Raw genomic sequence first — 17,896 nt, forward strand, 5'->3', positions numbered from 1 at the left:
AAAAGCCTTTTACAAAGAATTTTGTTATTCCTTTTTAATAGCTGGGGAAATTCAGGTAGCAAGAAGAGAGTTGACTTGTTCAAAGTCAGCAATAAACCAATTTTATAGCACAGAACCGAACACGAAGCACCTAAATGCTTTCCCAGAGCTTCATTATCCCAGAAATGCATGAAGTACTACTATATAATGTACTTCAGGTTAGAGTTTTGATAGGGTTGATTAGAAACTACTTGAATTTTAGAAGAGGCAGATCAAACTCATATTCGTACTCCATAACGCAAACACATAAAATAAGAGGGTGGCATTCTGATATTGTTTTTCCCTTTGTATACACTGCTTGCAAGCATGAATCATGTTATCTGATGATCAGGATAAGTGATTTAAACTGTTAAGACTGCCTACATTTTGACTCCTTGATAACAGGTCTCTGAATTATTAGGCAGAATTGCTACATTCTTGTGAGTTTGCTTCTTTTAAATCATCACTATCAAGGACAACATTCCCAGCACTTGGTGTTCGCTGTTCCTTTTTCTTCAGGTCTACACCCATGCAGAATTTTGAAAAGGGCAACATGTGGGAAAGTTGTTATTTTCTCTCCTCCAGTCCCAGATATGCTAGGAAATTATTAAGTTTGATCATTTCCTTACTCATTAACTTAGCATTATATTTACTAAAAGGCAAATCTTTTGGATACAATTTAAAAAAAACCAAACAAAAAACCCCTATGAACTCACCCATTACATTCCCTTTCCTCCCCACAATAGATGTTATTTTCCTTCTCACACTTCCTGACACCCGCAGACTCCCTGCGGCACACCTACCTGCTCTATTACTCTGAGCCATCAACATGCAGCGCGAGCGCTGAGCACAGCAATCACCCTGCACCCCACCAGCAGCATCCCCTTGTGAGTGGATTGCCTTCCCATGGGGCTCTTTCACAGCAGGAGCAGCTGGGGGAGATGGGAAGGTGGGCATGCCGAAAGCCAGAAGGGGTTGGTACTGTGGGGAGCGGACGAGGTGAAAGACCATCCAAGGAAAGGAGGGAAACTAGCGAGCCGCGGGAGCGGTCCATGGCAGCTAAGCCTCGGGCACTGCAGGGCTGCTTCTGCTGCTGCTTTGGCCTCCTATGCCCTGAATCCCCCACTTTTTTGTGTAAATGCTCTAGCACGAGGAGTTCACCTCTTTGTTATGTTGCCACCTGAAGCACTAGAAATTAACTGAATATTTTTACATTAACTTACCCCAACTTTAAGTAAACTTCAGAGCAGAGACCAAGGAACTGCGTGTCTGTGACAGGAAATCGGGCACTGGGGACTTCTCCTGATCCTTAAATTTTGAATTCCTCTGCTATGGAGGTGTAACTTCCGTATTTTTCTCAGTTTTGGTTCAATTTGGTCTTTGACCTCCAAACACCCTAAAGCATCTTCTAAACCCCCAACTCTGTGAGTACAGAAACTGGGAAGTCAGACAAAACAATTCCTGCTACGGTATGAAATGCAAGGCTGCATATGCAATACCAAACACCTGAGCACCACCTCGGATTTAGTGGGCACATTCTCCACTTTAAGTGTGTGGGTAAACTGTGTAAAGTTAGGCATGAAGTGTTCAAGGCCAGGCTGGATGGGGCTTTGGGCAACGTGGTCTAGTGTACGGTGTCCCTGCCCATGGCAGGGGGGTTGGAACTAGATGATCTTTAAGGTCCCTTCCAACCCAAACTATTCTATGATTCTATGAATTTCTGATCCCCTGAACCTACTTAGAGAAACCAGCATGCATGAAAAGAGACTCAATGCTGAGACTCAATGGAAACAACTGCTGCTGCCAAGCCGAAGGAGCAATGCAGTGATTTACCTTTGAGCGTGACCCAGTACTGCTTCCACTTTCGCCGTGTGACCAGCTCCAGCTTCTTCTCCTTCTGCAGGGTCACCAGGGGTTTGAAGAACAGCCACCCTGCCTTGCGCACCACTCCTTGCTCTTTCTCATACAACAAATCCAGCTGCTCCAAGGAGCTGAGGGACTCGCCACTGGAGTCATCCATTTCTGACGAGGTCTCGGTGTTCTCCAGGTTCGTCCTGCTCATCTCCAGCTCTCGCATGAAGTTTTCATAAATGTTCTGCCTCAGGGCATCGCTGCTGACAGCGTTGGTGGACTCACTTCTCTGGGACAGGACGTGGCTGGAGCCAGGTGACCACAGCAAAGTGGAGAGCTGTGACGGTGCCAGCGTGTCCGTCGTGAAGTTGTCCATTCTGCTGTCAAAGTATTCGCTCCCATCTTTACACTTTGGCTCCTGTGCAAAAAAGGAAATTGCCTACGATGAAAAGACACACCTCATTTGGCATTTAAATTTGTTTAACGCTTAGCCACAATCAGCTCCTTCATCAAGGGCCGCTCTTGTCACCATTACATCACAGGCTTTACCTCAGCAGCCACCGACACCATCGGTGTCACCACTCATGGCTTTCTCAGCAGAACCCCATTAAACACTAACCACTATGTCTGCGAGCTTTGGCAACTCAGACACCTGCGAGCAATCTCCATATTCACTAGTAATGACTGGAGCTTCTACTGGCTGAAACCTGAGGGACTCCAGGAGACAACCACATCCTCCAGCTGAAACCCAGCACCACCACTTACATGCCTGCTTGAGTACAAGCGGGAAGAGCATCACAAGTTTCTTTATTATTACAGGGGTTTCAATACTTCGGTGACACTCCATTTGTGCAAGGCAGCTACATTTAGCATCAGCACAGCTAGGCTGATTTTACCCCCACTTTCTATTTGTCATATAAACTGTGCTTAATCAAGACAAAAAAGGTCAAAAGTTGAGAATATTTTAAGCTTGTTAGTATCGACCAGTTGACAAAAATCTAATCTAACAGAAGATGTGATTTTAAAAAAGAAAGATGCACTTGCTGACTGGCACGAATCCAGTCTCCAGACTGCAGAGGTGTCTATTTTCTGACTTGTTGGAAACCCCGTGGGAGCTTGACTATCTCATCAAGCACCAACAGGCCTTTTTCCTAATTGCATTGTGCAACTTCATCCCTTGTATTGAGATGACTGGCCAATTTTATTTGAAATACTCAGGCTTGATGGTAGGACTTGAACTTTGCCTTGTGATATGGATGCTAAAATAGGCCCATTTCTTCCCACTGCTTGTGAACGTGGGACCTTGCTGGCAGATTGGGCCTTTTCTTTCTTAAGACTTTCCCAGATTACTGCTTCCAACTCTCCCAGGCTCCAGTGCTGGCCAGGGTTTTTCATACTACCCAAGACAGGGCTCCTTGGACTAACTTCACAGTTGAGAACCACACCATCCATCGTAAGAAGCCATTTACCGTCTTCCCAAATCAAGTGTTGCTGATGCTATTTTAAAGCAACCAAGATTTAAGAACATACAACACAAAAAACATGCTGCCTTGTGCAGTAAAAGTGTGAGGGAAGAGAAAAAAAAGACATGGCTATAAACAATTCAAGAAGTGAAGGTATTACCCTCAGTAATAATAAAACTATTATACTTTCAAGTTTAGACTGCCTCTCTAAAATCATTTATTTGCTCACAGACTTCTGTACATGAATAAAGTAAATAAACCTTGGTCTCCTGTGAGCTGCTCTCGCCAGCAGCTTTGAAAGCAACTACTTTTTTGTTCCTTCGCTTCTTACTTGATGCTCTTCAAAACTGCAGCGGAAAAGCTGTGCCGTGTTTTGATAGCATCAGGACCTCCAGCGCGCAGCCAAGAGCAACAGTGGGATTGCACGCCCTCCCGAGCGTCGCCAGACAAGCCACTTCTGAAGCAGCAGGACACTGCCGCTCGTAGCCTCACAAAAGCCAGCTTCAGCTGAAACCCATGTTCCCTTACAGTACGTGGAAGTTCAAGTCTGGCTTTTCAGATCACTGTGTCTGGCAACAAGGATCCAATTCTCCTGGTAATGGAGCACTGTCCTCAAATCTTATTGCAGAGTGTTAATTGGCATTCTCCGAGAATAACTCTCTAAATATCAACAGTTTTGCTTTTTATATGGTAAAGGGAGAGAAAGGAGGGGTGGAAAAAATATCACGCAGGTAACGCGTTTATGCCCATAAAGTGACTCTATGATGTGGATCATACAACTGCTCTGGCCATCTGCAGTTCGGTGGGAAACTGGAAGCTTTCTCCACCCTCTTTTTAATTACTGTCACCCTAGACATGAGCCAAAATCCTCTATGTTAATTGTTTGACTATTCTCAAGGAGCTGCCAATGGCCTCTGGAAAACATTAACATACAGTTTATTAAGAATACGTATTTTTTTCAGCCCCAACGCACTAATAAGAAAAACAAGAGACACATACATAAGAAAGTGTCTGCTGTGAAGGGCCACTACTGGAACAACAAGCATTAATGAAAAGAGCAGGATACAACCTGTTCATGTAGAGCCACTAACCACATCCTATGTTTTTTCCATGAACACAGAAAGGGTAGAAATGAGGAAATAGAAGTAAATGGACACAGCATCCAAAATAAATATCAACACTTCGCCATGATAACATCACTTGTTTGGTTTTTTTTTTTAAACAACAGAATTGGCAGAGTCACGCAGTCTCTGCTGGTCCCCCAAGAGGCTGTCACTGTAGTAGTATCTGGTCACCAGTGAAAAGTTCTGACCCAAACAGCTGCTGCTGGTGGTTTCCCTGCCAGGCAACTTTCTGCTCATTTTCCCTCTGCTGCATCTAGTGATGATAGAAAACTACCACTGTTTCTGCTCAGCTGCATTCAAGTAGATCTCTCCATGTCTAAGATATACCTCAGAATAGTTACAGATAATACAAAAGATAAAGTGGCTAAGATACCAATTAGACAAAGAGACGCATGTAATAATTAGCTGTAAAGAACAGCGCAGGAAACAACGCAGCCTGCTAAATTCATTAGGACCCAAGCTGAAAGTGGAACCTAACACCAGTTTTCAATCCAAATAAAGAAGTTGTCTCAATGCACTTTTCTTTTAAATTCTCTTTACACCTCTCTTCAGGATTATAAACTCAGGAAATTTCAGAAATTATTCCCATAAGAGTCTATTTACTTCATTGCAGAACCTATCTGCAACAGTTGTTTCTGGTGGCTGGATTTTCGTTTTACACAGTGTTTGCTCATTCTCTCCATGTTATACAGTTGCATACTGAGTTTACACCACCACACCACCACCCTTAGCAGTGGCTGACTGTGCAACAGGTCTGCCTGAATTCTGTCCACAGGTCTCCCGTGCATCACATATATCTTGCTGCTCACACACAGTGTATTGTGATAGAGCATCTCCCCAATGCCATTTCAGCAAGGATTTAACTAAATGAGGACATGCCATGCAGGAGAGTGCCAGTGATGCATTGAGGGAATGCATTAGGACACCCTTGAGCAACGAAAGCTGGGTCACAGCACAGAATGACTGCAAGTCTTGACATGAGATCATTATTAGAAAGGCAACGCAATTCCAGGATATATCGGATCAAGTAAGACATCAGGAAACATCCAAGTCACTGGACAGGGCACAGCTGAGGGCTCCTCTGGAATATCCTATATCCAAATCTGTTTACAGATGATTTAAAACAGGTGCAGAGGAAAGGTGCCAAAATGAAAAGGAAATAGACTTCCTATATTAAGACAGGAGACCAAAGAGAGTCTGCATAGCCCCATAAATGTGGGCCAAGAAAAGATACCCTTTGAATAAATCGTAACAGATTGAATAATAGGGAAGGATAACTAACGTAATGGACAGTACTGGCATCAGAACAAACTGGCCGGGACTACATTTACTCTGCAAATTAGCAAGTGTCAGAGTAAGAGGGTTTGGAAACAGCCTTCAAGCTGGGGAAAGCCCACCTGATTTTAAGCTGCAATTTTCTCACGAAGGGGATTAAACCCCACTGCCTTTCTAGTGGCAGGGGACTGGCCTCAAGACCCCAAGACTGTGCCTCCTGGTCCTGCGCCCCATGAAGCAGGAGGCTTGGCTGACTTGTTTCCACTGGGGCAGCCGGAGGGACCTATCCACCCAGCCAGCACCAGCCCTTAGGCTGGAAATATTCCAGCTTTCCCCTACGTTCAGCCCAAGTGACTCACAATCAGTTATTAGCAATGTACTGCGGAAGGGACACATTGTTCAGAGCAAAGCACGGGGGCTACAGTTGCCGTGATGAAGAGTCCTACAAACGAGGACTAACCATCTGACAGATATAACCACACACGGTATTTTCTGCATTTTTAAGCTGCAGGACCCAGTGAGAGTATAATTGTTACCAAACTACAACACGGCAACCCCCAGAAGAGACAGCAGGTTACTCAAAGCGTGCCAGGTGGAAAGGAGCTGACCAAGCCTCACGAGGAGGGCAAAATCATAAAGCATTCGCTACCTTTCTTATCATTCCTGTCGCTGGGAGTATCCTGTCTGATAAAAATCAATGACTAACTATTTCCTATGTCTTTTTCTAAGAAATCACCATTTTTGGAGCTCGGGCCAATTTCCTTCTACCAGAATCAGATTCAAGCTTGATGCAATCTTGCCAGCTAAATTTTCTTGCTGTGTCTGAAGTCAGTTTGCTGCGCACTGAATTCAAAACAGCTATGAATCGTACACCACAAATACCATTCTGAAAATGTCATAACTAAGTAATACATGGCAAAGGTCTGGGATGCGGAGATTTTATGTAAAGCCTGGCTGTAAAATCCAGAACAGCTAGGGATGTTGAAACCAGTGAAGACACAAGGTGCTGAGGCTCTTCACTGATTCCGGTTTTTCTGCCTTCTCTTTCACAGCTGAGTAAGAGGGTGAAAAGACAGCATCTGATAAAATACATGAGCACCAACTCACAAAAGAAGTGATTGAAAGAAACAGCTTTCATTTTCATTTTTTCCATTTTGTAGCCCTTACCTAGGATTTATGCTGGCAAAGCTTATGCTGACCTCACTTCGGAACCTAAGGGTCCGTCAGAGTTCTACATTGCAATGACAGATGCCTATTAAGCATGATACCTGTCTGAATTTCCAACACGAGAGACAGCGTTTGCTCTACATGCCACAGAAAGTGTGTGTTATGGGGTCACTTCTGAAGTGACCAGCACCCCAGTGTTGCTGAAAGGGAGCAGATGCCTCATTTAGAGAAGCACAGTGACAGTTCCTCTATGAGAAACACTAGGCAAGATTTTAAAAAAAAAAAAAAAAAAAAAAAAGAAAACCACAAACTCCAAACCAAAACCAGTCTCTGCCCTCCACCTCAGTTTGCAAACTCACGCGCAGAAGTCCAGGCACAATCTGGCGTTTAAAGAGCTGATTCTGGGGCCTGCAGCTAGAGATGAGAATTTCATTCCTGACCACAGGCATCCTATATTCCTATTAATGGGATTAGCCTAAACTCTTCTAAAGAAACATCCTTTCCCCCCCTCTTGCCCTCCTCCCATCTCCTTCTTCACACCACCATCTCCCGGCGAGCCAGATGGCAACTCAAGCTTTTCCATCTGGTGAACTAAGCTGACGTGCAGGAAGGAGGAGGGTGCTCCATGTAATGCCTTCATTGGAGGTGGAGGCACAACCAGCAGTGCAGGTCGACACTTTACAGTTGCTCACCTTGCTAGAGATGGCCCAAGAGTGAAACCACACTGAGTGATGAAGCCAGTAATACAATAGGGAATACCTGCAAAGATATTTTAACATCTTTCTTCTACTGCTCCTTCTGCCCTCTTTAGATAATGTATGCTGATTCATAGCATACCTATATCTAGATTATATTTTCATAGTTGAAATAAAGAGAAGGCTTAAAAGCTCCAAGTTACTTTCTAAGTAATGCAATGATTTCAAAAGTTAATTCACTGAGAGATTAGGCTGCAGAGATTGGAGTTAGCTAAGAAGCTGAAGAAATAGGAAGGGAAAATTTGCACACACAAACTTATATCTTTTTTTTTTTTTTGCTGTTGACATTTCAGACAGCTCCAGGGATGCAATACTTCTCAGAATTCCACAAATTACCAAACGAGATTAGCAAGTAATTATCCTGTGAGAAAGACAAACATGATGCAATCGCTACATTTATAAGAGGAATCTACAAACCAACTTTCAGGCACTTAGGCTGGGGTTTGTACAAACCTGCAGCTTCCTTTTCTTCCTCGAGAGACTTCCCGTCCAGTCACTGATGCGTCGCATTCGGCTTTTTAATGTATCCTTCTTGGATGCATCCTCACTGAGGGGCTTGGACTTTCTGCATGGGAGTGTGTAGGAAGAGTAATGTGCAGGACTTCCCTGCTCTACCCTGGAGGGAACATCAATGTCTGAGGCAAATGAGACACGGTTGCTTAGGCTACCATGAGCGTCAATATACTCATCAGACAGCCTGATCCTAGGTGGAGGGGTGCTTTCCAAATTTGTATCCTTATAGAGATCTCGGAGCGAGGAAAGAGATGAACTTTGGTTGAAGGACTTCTTGTTGTCACTTGCTGGGAAACTGGCATGAATGCTTGTATCTGGAGTGCTCCTGGTCAAATACGGACCATCCAACTCATTGATATCCCCAGCATTTCCCCAGAGAGAGTCATACCATGAAGACTCGGAGCTGAGGGAGCTTCCTTTACTAGATCGAAGCCTTGAATCAGTAGGTGACAGACGATGGCTTGAAGAACAGTCTGCGCTGGAGTTCCTCCTGACGTCGAGTAGGTTATTCGGCTTAGATTCCAAGGCAGGCGAATACCTCAGCAACTGGACCGGTCCACTGGACTCCTCAGTCGGCACCTTGCTGTTGCTGCTGTTGTGGAACTCGACCCTCAAGCAACCGTCCAGCTTCCCCAGTGTTTTAATGAGAACTTTCGGACTCCTCCTGTCCTGTGATGGGGAGGTTGATGCAAGACTCTCATTCTTTCCGTAGCAATTTAAAATGTGTCCATTGCATTCTCGAGAGGCAGCGTGATTACTTCCAGCTTGAAGGCCAATATAGTGGAAACCGTTCTCGGGCAAAAACACCATGTTATTTCCTTGGCAGTAGTCCCCTGAGGCGTTTGTCCTGTGTTTGGCATGGGCATTGCTTTTAGAGACCTTCACCACAGTGTCACCAAGTCTAGATGAATAAGGCTGACTACTCTTGAAGTGTGAAAGGCAGCTTCTGGCGAGGGACCTCGATTTGTAGTTTGAGCCGCTACTGGTATGTCCCCATCCAAGCATAGAGCAAGACTTCTCATCTTTAGCATGAATGCTGCGAATTTTCAGAGAGCAAGGCTTCTGCTTGGCACCAGCTGCAGCAGCAGCATGATTTTTTGATCCCTGAAGACTGTACTGGCTTTCTGAATTCCCCATTTTCCACTAAATTAAGAAGAGTTTCATTAGAAACAATGGCTAGAAGACAGAGCAAAAAGCAACAGACCGTTTTTACCCTCTAACACAGGAAAGTGCCTTTTTAAAAAAATGATATGAAACAATTGTTTCAAAAAAAGCCATTAAATAGCCATTTACAACATTAAATTCATAACTGAACCTATTTTAGGGGCAGGCTAGGAAAGCCTTTTCTCTGTATGGTTCGTTACCCCTCTGTTATTAAGCTGGAATCTAGCTCCATTGAAATCATGTCAACACCTTTCTCCACCCACACCCTTGGCAACATCCTTTTCTTATAACTTACAAAATCTCTGGCTCCCAAGAACAATGGTATAATGAAAGGGAGACAGTAAGATAATCATAAGTTAGATGTAAAGTGAACTGTACTTTCAGAGAAATCCCTTCTGCCAGGAGACAAGCCCACTGCAGTTCCAGCTTGACTGGTTTCGGTGGAACCAAGTGTTGCCTCCATAAACTGTTCAGCAAACCCCAACTTTGTGTTTAAATGGAGTCAATCCAGGAGAAAGGAGAAAAAAAAAAAAAAAACAGAAAACAAACCCACACCAAAAAAAAAGCACATGAAAAATAACTTGGTTAGTGAACAGCCTCATCTTCCATTACAGCACAGAACTGCATTATGTTCATTCAGCATGGTGCAGTTAGATAGTTCACTTAGTAAAATGCTCTTCAGCTTTTTACTGAATTCACAGGGAACAGCACACACTAGAGCTGTCAAATTGCCCCAGTGAGATGACTGAAGATTTTAGATCTACATAAAGTGTACCCCAAAGTAAAAAAGATAGACCTGTTCTTTTTGTTACTTGGAGTGAATCTCCACTGTTTGTAATTTACAGAAACAACATCAAAGCACTTTTTCCATCGGCATTGTGCTTCTTTGCATGTTGGATCTCAGACTATCACTCTTAGGAGAGTACGTTGTAGCCTCATTAAAATTTTGTCAAAATAAGCCACTGTGAAAACAGAATCTTATCTTCTAGACTTTGTATATATTTTAACATCTCTACGTCTAGCTCTCAGCACTTTTAGATGACAAGCATAGTATAAAACAAAGAGCATACCTGTAGGATCACTCAAACACGGGTACAGTTAGCAGTTAACATGCTCTGCATTGTCTTCGTGGCCAGCTGCTACACTTGCCTAAACCAGGATGGAGTTGCACGCAGCCTTCCTGGGAAAAAAAGCAAAAAGACAAAAAGGGCTCTCAGTCAAATAGAATTTACACTGTACTCCAGCTGTAAGCAAAATGAATACAAAAAAAAATTAGACAGAAGTTACAAATGGAGAAGAGAGGTCTGGTTACGGGGATTCCTGGACTTTAGACATACTTTTTTATAAACATACTTTAACAATGGACATTGAATTAATACAGTCACTTTTTGGGTAAGTAGTGTAGTTTCTAATTCTGTCCTTCTCCCCTCACATTGACAAGTTTGGACAAACTTTGAGCCCACTCCAGTTTGATTTTTGGAAGACCAATTACACATGGCAGGATTGTGCAGTGATCCATTACAATTTGGACCAAACCGATCAGAGTGATGTCCCACAGCATCTGTTTATCCTTCCCCATGCCTGGATTCCAACTGTGACCCTTGCAGTGAAAGGCCACCACGCAATTCACTCCACCAACTACCCAGCAACCTTCCTCTTCCGTTTATTTTTTCTGATTTTAAGTTAATCTGCCAGTAAACCAAGAAAACAGCAGCACCAAGCACTGCACACACCCAAAGGTAACAAGACTCAAGTTCTTTCTGATCATCTGAATGTGCAGCTCTTCACTTGGCACGCAAAGGCTGCAACTCAAAACAAAAGGACAGAAGCTGAATCTCACAAAATACACCAGCAGTTTAGGGATTGAAACACTCAATAGAAGAAGCTGTACCAGATCTTAGGCTCAGTTTTACAAGAAATGTTTTAACTAGAAATCATTCTTAATACACTACCACCAAAAAAATATTTTCCACATAAATTCAGTGGCTACTGTTCATGATTTTCAGCTGGATAACTACCTGATCTGAACACACAGAGTTTTGCTTTTTTTGACTCATTTTACTGTGTAAGAACCTTGAAGATATTTAAAGGAATTCACTGGTAACCTAGGTATTTTGCTAACCTTACCAAAACCAAAGGTAAAGGTTGCAAATTAGAACTAAAAATGGTCTCAACAGCAAGCCTAGAAAAAAGTTAGCAAATAAATACTTAGAGATATATCCTTTTGGATCATGCTAGAGACGCTACAGGCCTATAAACACAAACTCATGGCTGTTATCACAAAGCTATTTGATAAAACAGATAAGCTGCAGAAATTTCATCTCACCCTCAAAAAAAACCCCCAAACCCCAAATCTGTTTAATTTCTGTATTCTCTCTAACAATTTGGAAGGTTGCTATTTAGGACACCCTTGCCTTGCAGGTTTGATTTGCCTGTGCTGCTAAATGCACCCATTTGTGTCAACAGTTTTAAAAACGTCATATGTAACATGGATTGAACAAAAGACTTCTGATTCAAGGTAAACAGAAGACAACACACAAGCTTCCTATGCTCTAAGCTGCTGAACAAATTGCGAACCGCCAGCAAAACTGCCTTCCTTGATCCAGGAGGCGCAGACCACAAACAAGCAATGAGTTTACATTCAGAATTCTTCATCTGGGAGCAGAAACTACGTTCAACAAGGGGGCTTTGAAGGGTTTATATCTATTCATAAGGGAACACTGAACCCAATTTGTCTAAAGAAACAGGCAAAAAGACCATCTGGTCTCCATAGTGATTGTGCAATGGTTAGGTAATCCTTTTAACAGAGTGGGTAGCGAGCAAGCTGCTGTCATGAACCTCAGAAGATAGACATTCAATTCGTCAAGGCTCGAGCTCCTGCTACCAGAGTCCATTGTACGCATCTGATCCAATACACAGGTCACATAATGGGTGAACGAATAAATTCATCTCGGGGTACAATGTCTACAAAACAGCATCTCAGTCTGTGCGGGAATCAGTCAGCAGCACAACAGAGCAGTCAATAAATCCCATAGAAATAGCCCCGAGGGATTTTGTCTCAGCATCCTGGCCGTCCAGAAAGCTACGGTAGGCTAAACATTCGCACACGCTGCGATAACCAATCGGGGCATCTGCGAGGCTGCACAAAGATCATCACCCTGAAAAATCAGCTGTGATGCCTTTCTCTTGCCTCACACTTGTGTGGAGCGATTTTCTTTCTGCTAGTTACAATGGGGAGGGGGGGGAGAGCAGAGCAAGTCAGCTTGTGCCCAAAGGCAGCGTGACACCGGGGCAGGGGGACAGTCGTGGACAAGCTCTGGCTGCGCCGACTCCAAACACTCACACATTTTACGCTATTTGAACTACAGAAGCACTGCAAATTACACTGCAGGGAACAGAGTTCAGCTTCTCCTATATTTCTCACAGCAACCTACCACTGCAGAAGACAACGTGCTTTTCTCTCTTCCTATGCAGAGGGATGAATACTTCTTGTGAGTAAAACCAGTTTCTATGAATATTTTCTGCAGTTATCATCAGTATATTTAGAAAGCAGCTCACTGCGCCTGAAGATGACTATTAAGAGTCTATTTGCTTTCAATTATACCCACATTCCCTAAAAAAGAAGTTTTTAATCTTCACCCTGGTTCCCCTTGACACATTCAGAAAACACAGCTATGCAAACATACTAATCCGGGAACCCCACCATCCCCACCACACCCAATAATTAACACAAATCATAACCCCAGAGCTAAAAACGTATTTCCCCACCTTGGGGCTTCTTCTCATAAAGTTCTCCTAGACTTTTTTGGCTCCGAAAAACAAACACACAAGCTCTGGAGCCATTCCGGGGAAGCGCCTGCCACCTATATTCCCTCATTAATACCACCACAGCTAGACTGCTCTATAAATGCTAGAGGGGAAATGTCTTGCTTAATCTTAAAGTGAGCGCACGTACAAGTAGCGGTCTGCAATTGCACGGGTGCTTTCCTCCCCGGCCTTCACCTCTCAAAATAAAGGTTTACAAAGCTTGACTCGCTAACCATATTGCAAGAACAACTGAACAATAACAATAATATCCCAGTACAAGGTTTGCTTATGAGATACAACAAGAAATTATTATATTAAGAATTAGTGTGGGATCTGAGTCAAGGCAGACAGGCTCGTGCACTGGTCTCATCTGCTACAGCGGGAACACACACCAAACGTTTCACTACTGCCAGCCACCTGCTTCAGTACGGTCACACTTTCCAGGCTGAGACTCTCCAAAACTACAGGTCAGAAAACGGCAAGCTCCAGACTGACGGAAGGCGAGCACAGGGCCATAAGACTGAATGCTCCACAGCCACAGTCAGCATTGGACAGTGGCCATATACCGGTTACAAAAGGCAAGAGATTGTGGTGGCATCTTCCTAGGGAGGTTCAGCAGATTTCCCTGACTGGGACTGACAATCTCGCCACCCAGGATGTTGTAAGAGCTCAACTAATGTCAGCCCTAGCGATGTTAAGCTTTAGCTTGGGTCAAGAAGCTACCCTCATGAGACACGAACACATGCACCAAAGCTATCTCTCTGATGTACTTTGATGCCTTTATTGCTCTGGATGGCTGGTGACAACGAACCTTCACTGGAAGATGCATAATAAGTGATCTACAAACCATTTAATTCCTGCTGAAGCTTCCCCAAAAATCTACTGACGAGGTGCAGGGAAGTTAATTCTCACTTCACTAAACATGGCATCAGTGCAAAAAATGGCAAAAACAATGACAAAAAAAAGAACAGTATGGATTGGTCCAGATGAGGATAACATCATCCCATCAAATTAGCACCACTGAGTGAGGACTCATTAAGAAACATGGGAACTCATGAGAGTTTTCAGCATTACCAGGAACAATAACTCTTTATGCACAGCAGAAGAGCTTAAATTTGAAGCCTCCCATCTTTAACAAGAAAAGCACTTTTAAAAGAAAAGCTAGATTAAGAGCCAGAAAATAGGTAAGAGCTAGAGCTAGCTGCTTCACCCCTAAAAAATAGGACCCTCCATCTTTTCAGTTCTTTACAACAACACATCAGGACATAGTTTAAACTTTTTAAGAAGGCCTATCCTCAAGGAAAGGACAGAAAATTATTCAAGACAGAAATAAATTAACCAGGTATTTTATTCCTACTTGTAACTTAAGCAGCAAGTATGTGTCACAAACTCTTCAGACTTCATCAACAGGAGATTTGTTACCTGCACACCAGTGCGGCACCTTTCAAGAGGGCACGGGACCGATTCTCGAGAGCCTGCCACCGGGCACAGTCCCTCACAGCCATCCACGTGGGTATATAGGTTTGCCTTTATATGCAAAGGGCAGAGCGCATCCCATCAACTGCTCTCTATTAACGAAGCAAGAAGAGAGAGTCATGCATGCTTTCTGCTGTGTTTGAAAACAGTATTTCCACAAGGGCGGTTCAGGGCTCCCAGGTGCAGAGCGGGACTGCGATGGGCACCCCTGGGCTGCGCGGGCTGGAGCAGGGAGGCACGGCGGGGAGAAGAGGCAGCGCCGGGGTCTTTACGCAGGCGGCTCCTCTGGGCGTCTGCTTCACAATGCACCGCAGGAGACTGTCATCAGGATTAGTGGAGCTGGGATAATGGAGAATCTGAGAGCATTTCAGAGCAATAAAAAATAGAAACAGAAAGTCCCCTCATTTATATGAAATGACCAACTTGTTTTCTTTTAATGGCAGATTGAGTTAGAAATGTTGCAGGCTTTGATGTACAGCAACTACATTAGTGGCTTTTTTACATCAAGAAAAGCTTTTTTTTCTTTTTTTCTGGGTTTTTTGTCTTTTTTTTTTTTTTTAACTTGACCAAGAAATTCCTCTTTTTTTCTTTCAAACTACTTGTACATTCTCTTTCACCTAAGGGTTAAAACATCATCCATTTTAAATGGTTTATAAAGTCTTAGAAATTGTATGTAACTATCTTTCAGATGCTAACGTGTTCATAACTTATGCAAAGAATCAATATGCTTTGTGAATTCTTACAGGGATACAGAATTACAGGTTTGAAGTTTTAATTAACTTTTAATCTACTTTAGTTTTTAATATGAAAGTAATACAGAATTTAGAATGTGAACCTGCCCTCCCCTTCCTGCACAGCTGTGTATGGATGGATACACGAAATTAATGAGGGAGGTAGGTTAGCACAACACTGTAGCTGGATTAAACGTGGAGTTTCTTACTGGAAACAATTTACTGTGTTTTTTAGGACTACGCACTTTGGTTACATGCTTCCACAAATCAGAAGCAGATTTCTTATTCCTGCAATCTCAATCACATTCCTATTACAAAAATATACCATAATAATTATACCGTGGTATTCTTGGCAGGATACTTTGCATTATATACTACTGTATTCAAAGAATGAACAACCAAAACACCACAAGTATGCCTTTCCTTAAAAAAAAATAGGACTATTTTCCCTTAAAAATCCAATTTGAAGCCAGAATTTTTCACTCACTCATTAGTCTCTTTTGAGTTACATCCTCCTGTATTAGGAACTGTTTGGTAGCTCACAGATCAGATTAAACCCAATCATTTTTCTCATTAAACACATGTAGTCATGACCCCAGACACTTCTTTCCATGCTGTGAAACATACCTGCATTGGATATAGACTTCTAATTTCACAGTTTAAGTAGGAAAGGGACAATCTTTTCTTCTGATTCCTTCTCTTAACGTTAATCTCAACAGGTCTACGCTGCATCACAGACATATCGCATCAGAATTACACATCCTGTACCTGGGACATGATTCCTTCTTTTAGTCAACCCATTCTTCTGGGCCCAAGACATTGGCAGCTTAATTAAATTATGCTTTATAGCTTTCAAGTTAGCACAACATGGAAGGTTGACTCAAGCCTGAAGATCCTTATCACATTACACCAGTGCTGATACAATCTAAATCTCTAGGGACTTATTTTTCTTTGGCAGGAAAAACAAATTTCACCATTTGTAAATGTTATTGAATTTATACACAATGGCTAAAGTGCACATCCATTTAAATAAAAGCCATTAAGCTCGTTAAAAAAAAAAAAAAAGGAATGCCAGCTAACGTCTTGGCTTAATGCAGTAGCTGCAGTAGTTAAAGAGTTGATATGTCAAAGGGTTTATTTCCTGCCCTTGAAGGGGAAATGAACTTAGTGATCTGAAAGGTCTTTGCTTCTCCACCTACACTGGTTGGTCCTGACACAGATTAATGCGGTGCTTTCAAGGGATTTGAAGGCCTGGGGCCTCGGGTGGGGAGGATGGCGCACCTGAAAGGAGCCAAGATGCTCCAAGCAGGGGAGCCGCGGCTCCAGCCTTGCTGGACGCCCTGGGCAGTGGGGTAACAACACTTCAGAGACCAAGCTCGGCTCTGCAGGCTTCCTGACTGAGCTTAGACAAACTCCTGAAGAGGTCTCTGCCCCAGCAGAGCCCCTACTCGTGATAACAACAGGAGGTAAGACTGGGGCTTTCTGGTGAAACTGGGATTCCCAAAGCCCACCAGGAAAATCTGCCCTTCTCCTCTCTTGTCTGCTTCAGTAGCAATCAGCTCACGCTACCAAATACGACCATAGTCAGCAGGCAGCTATGGGGATATTCTCTCACGTGTACCCACCCAAAACTGTAGGTGCCAAAACATCAGCTTTGGAGAGAGTAGGAGAAAGGTTATTTTTGGACTAGGACACAGTTTACAACACCGTACCCTGAGCAGCCCCGTAGACCCTCCCTCCCAAAAGGAGAAGCAAATGGCAGCAAGGACAAGCAATCCCACGCAGGAACATTAACCTGTTCTGCCCCCAAAGAGCCTTTTTGGTGTAACACCTTCCAACTCTTAACCCTTGGCACCAGAGAAAAACTTCCAGTAGGAACCGGCAGGACAGCGTGCTTCAGGCTGAGGGACAGGGGCTGGGACGGCTGTGGGACTCCCCGCCCGCCACCTACGACACAGCCCACTCCCCGGGCGGGAGGGGGAAACCACACTGCGTTTCACATGTCTCCTCTACTTCTCAGTTTACACATTCATAAACACCTGAGGGTGTCGATTCCAAAGTAAACGCTTTCCCACCTTCAGCCCTGGGACTTCCTGAGGAGGACAGGGGATCTGGGAGTTAGACACCAGAAGTAAACTTGAGACACAGTCCCTTGGAAAAATAAAAGCAGATCTTGATTTTTGCATGCCAAGAGCCCTACAGCAGTAACACAGCTTAGGGCTTCCTTTCCTGTACCCCTGTAATACCAGCATGTTACACATTAAAAGAATTAAAAAGAAGTACACTGAGGATTAGGTTTCCCCACTAAAACACTTGCTTTGTAGCTTCACAGCTACAGAGTGCCCTATTCAGAGAGTCCTCTCTTGTATGGTATGTGGATACCCCTTTCCTAGTGAAGGTGATCAGATTAAAAAAAAAAAAAAAAAAACAAAACAAAAACCTCCATCCTTTGCCTTTAACTAGTAATTTGCTATACATTGTATAATGTTATCAAATCATTCACCCTAAAGGGAAAAAAATGCATGATTTCTAGAATGAAGTCACCAGTGTAC

At 43.4% G+C, this 17,896-nt stretch overlaps 1 protein-coding gene across 2 annotated transcripts in view; it reads right to left on the bottom strand.

Moving 5' to 3' along the window:
• Nucleotides 1-17,896, bottom strand: part of TIAM2 (TIAM Rac1 associated GEF 2) — a 140,198-nt gene that overhangs the window by 80,699 nt on the left and 41,603 nt on the right. For both annotated transcript variants that reach the window (XM_075748360.1, XM_075748359.1), the window contains exons 2-4: nt 10,401-10,510; nt 8,107-9,309; nt 1,852-2,287 (exon numbers count right to left, since the gene is read on the bottom strand). In XM_075748360.1, the coding sequence (XP_075604475.1) occupies nt 1,852-2,287; nt 8,107-9,303 (1,633 nt within the window). In that variant the 5' untranslated portion in view covers nt 9,304-9,309; nt 10,401-10,510. The remainder of the gene's footprint in view (nt 1-1,851; nt 2,288-8,106; nt 9,310-10,400; nt 10,511-17,896) is intronic.

This window comes from Balearica regulorum, chromosome 3 (assembly GCF_011004875.1).
Source record: "Balearica regulorum gibbericeps isolate bBalReg1 chromosome 3, bBalReg1.pri, whole genome shotgun sequence".
In the NCBI taxonomy this organism is placed as follows: domain Eukaryota; kingdom Metazoa; phylum Chordata; class Aves; order Gruiformes; family Gruidae; genus Balearica; species Balearica regulorum.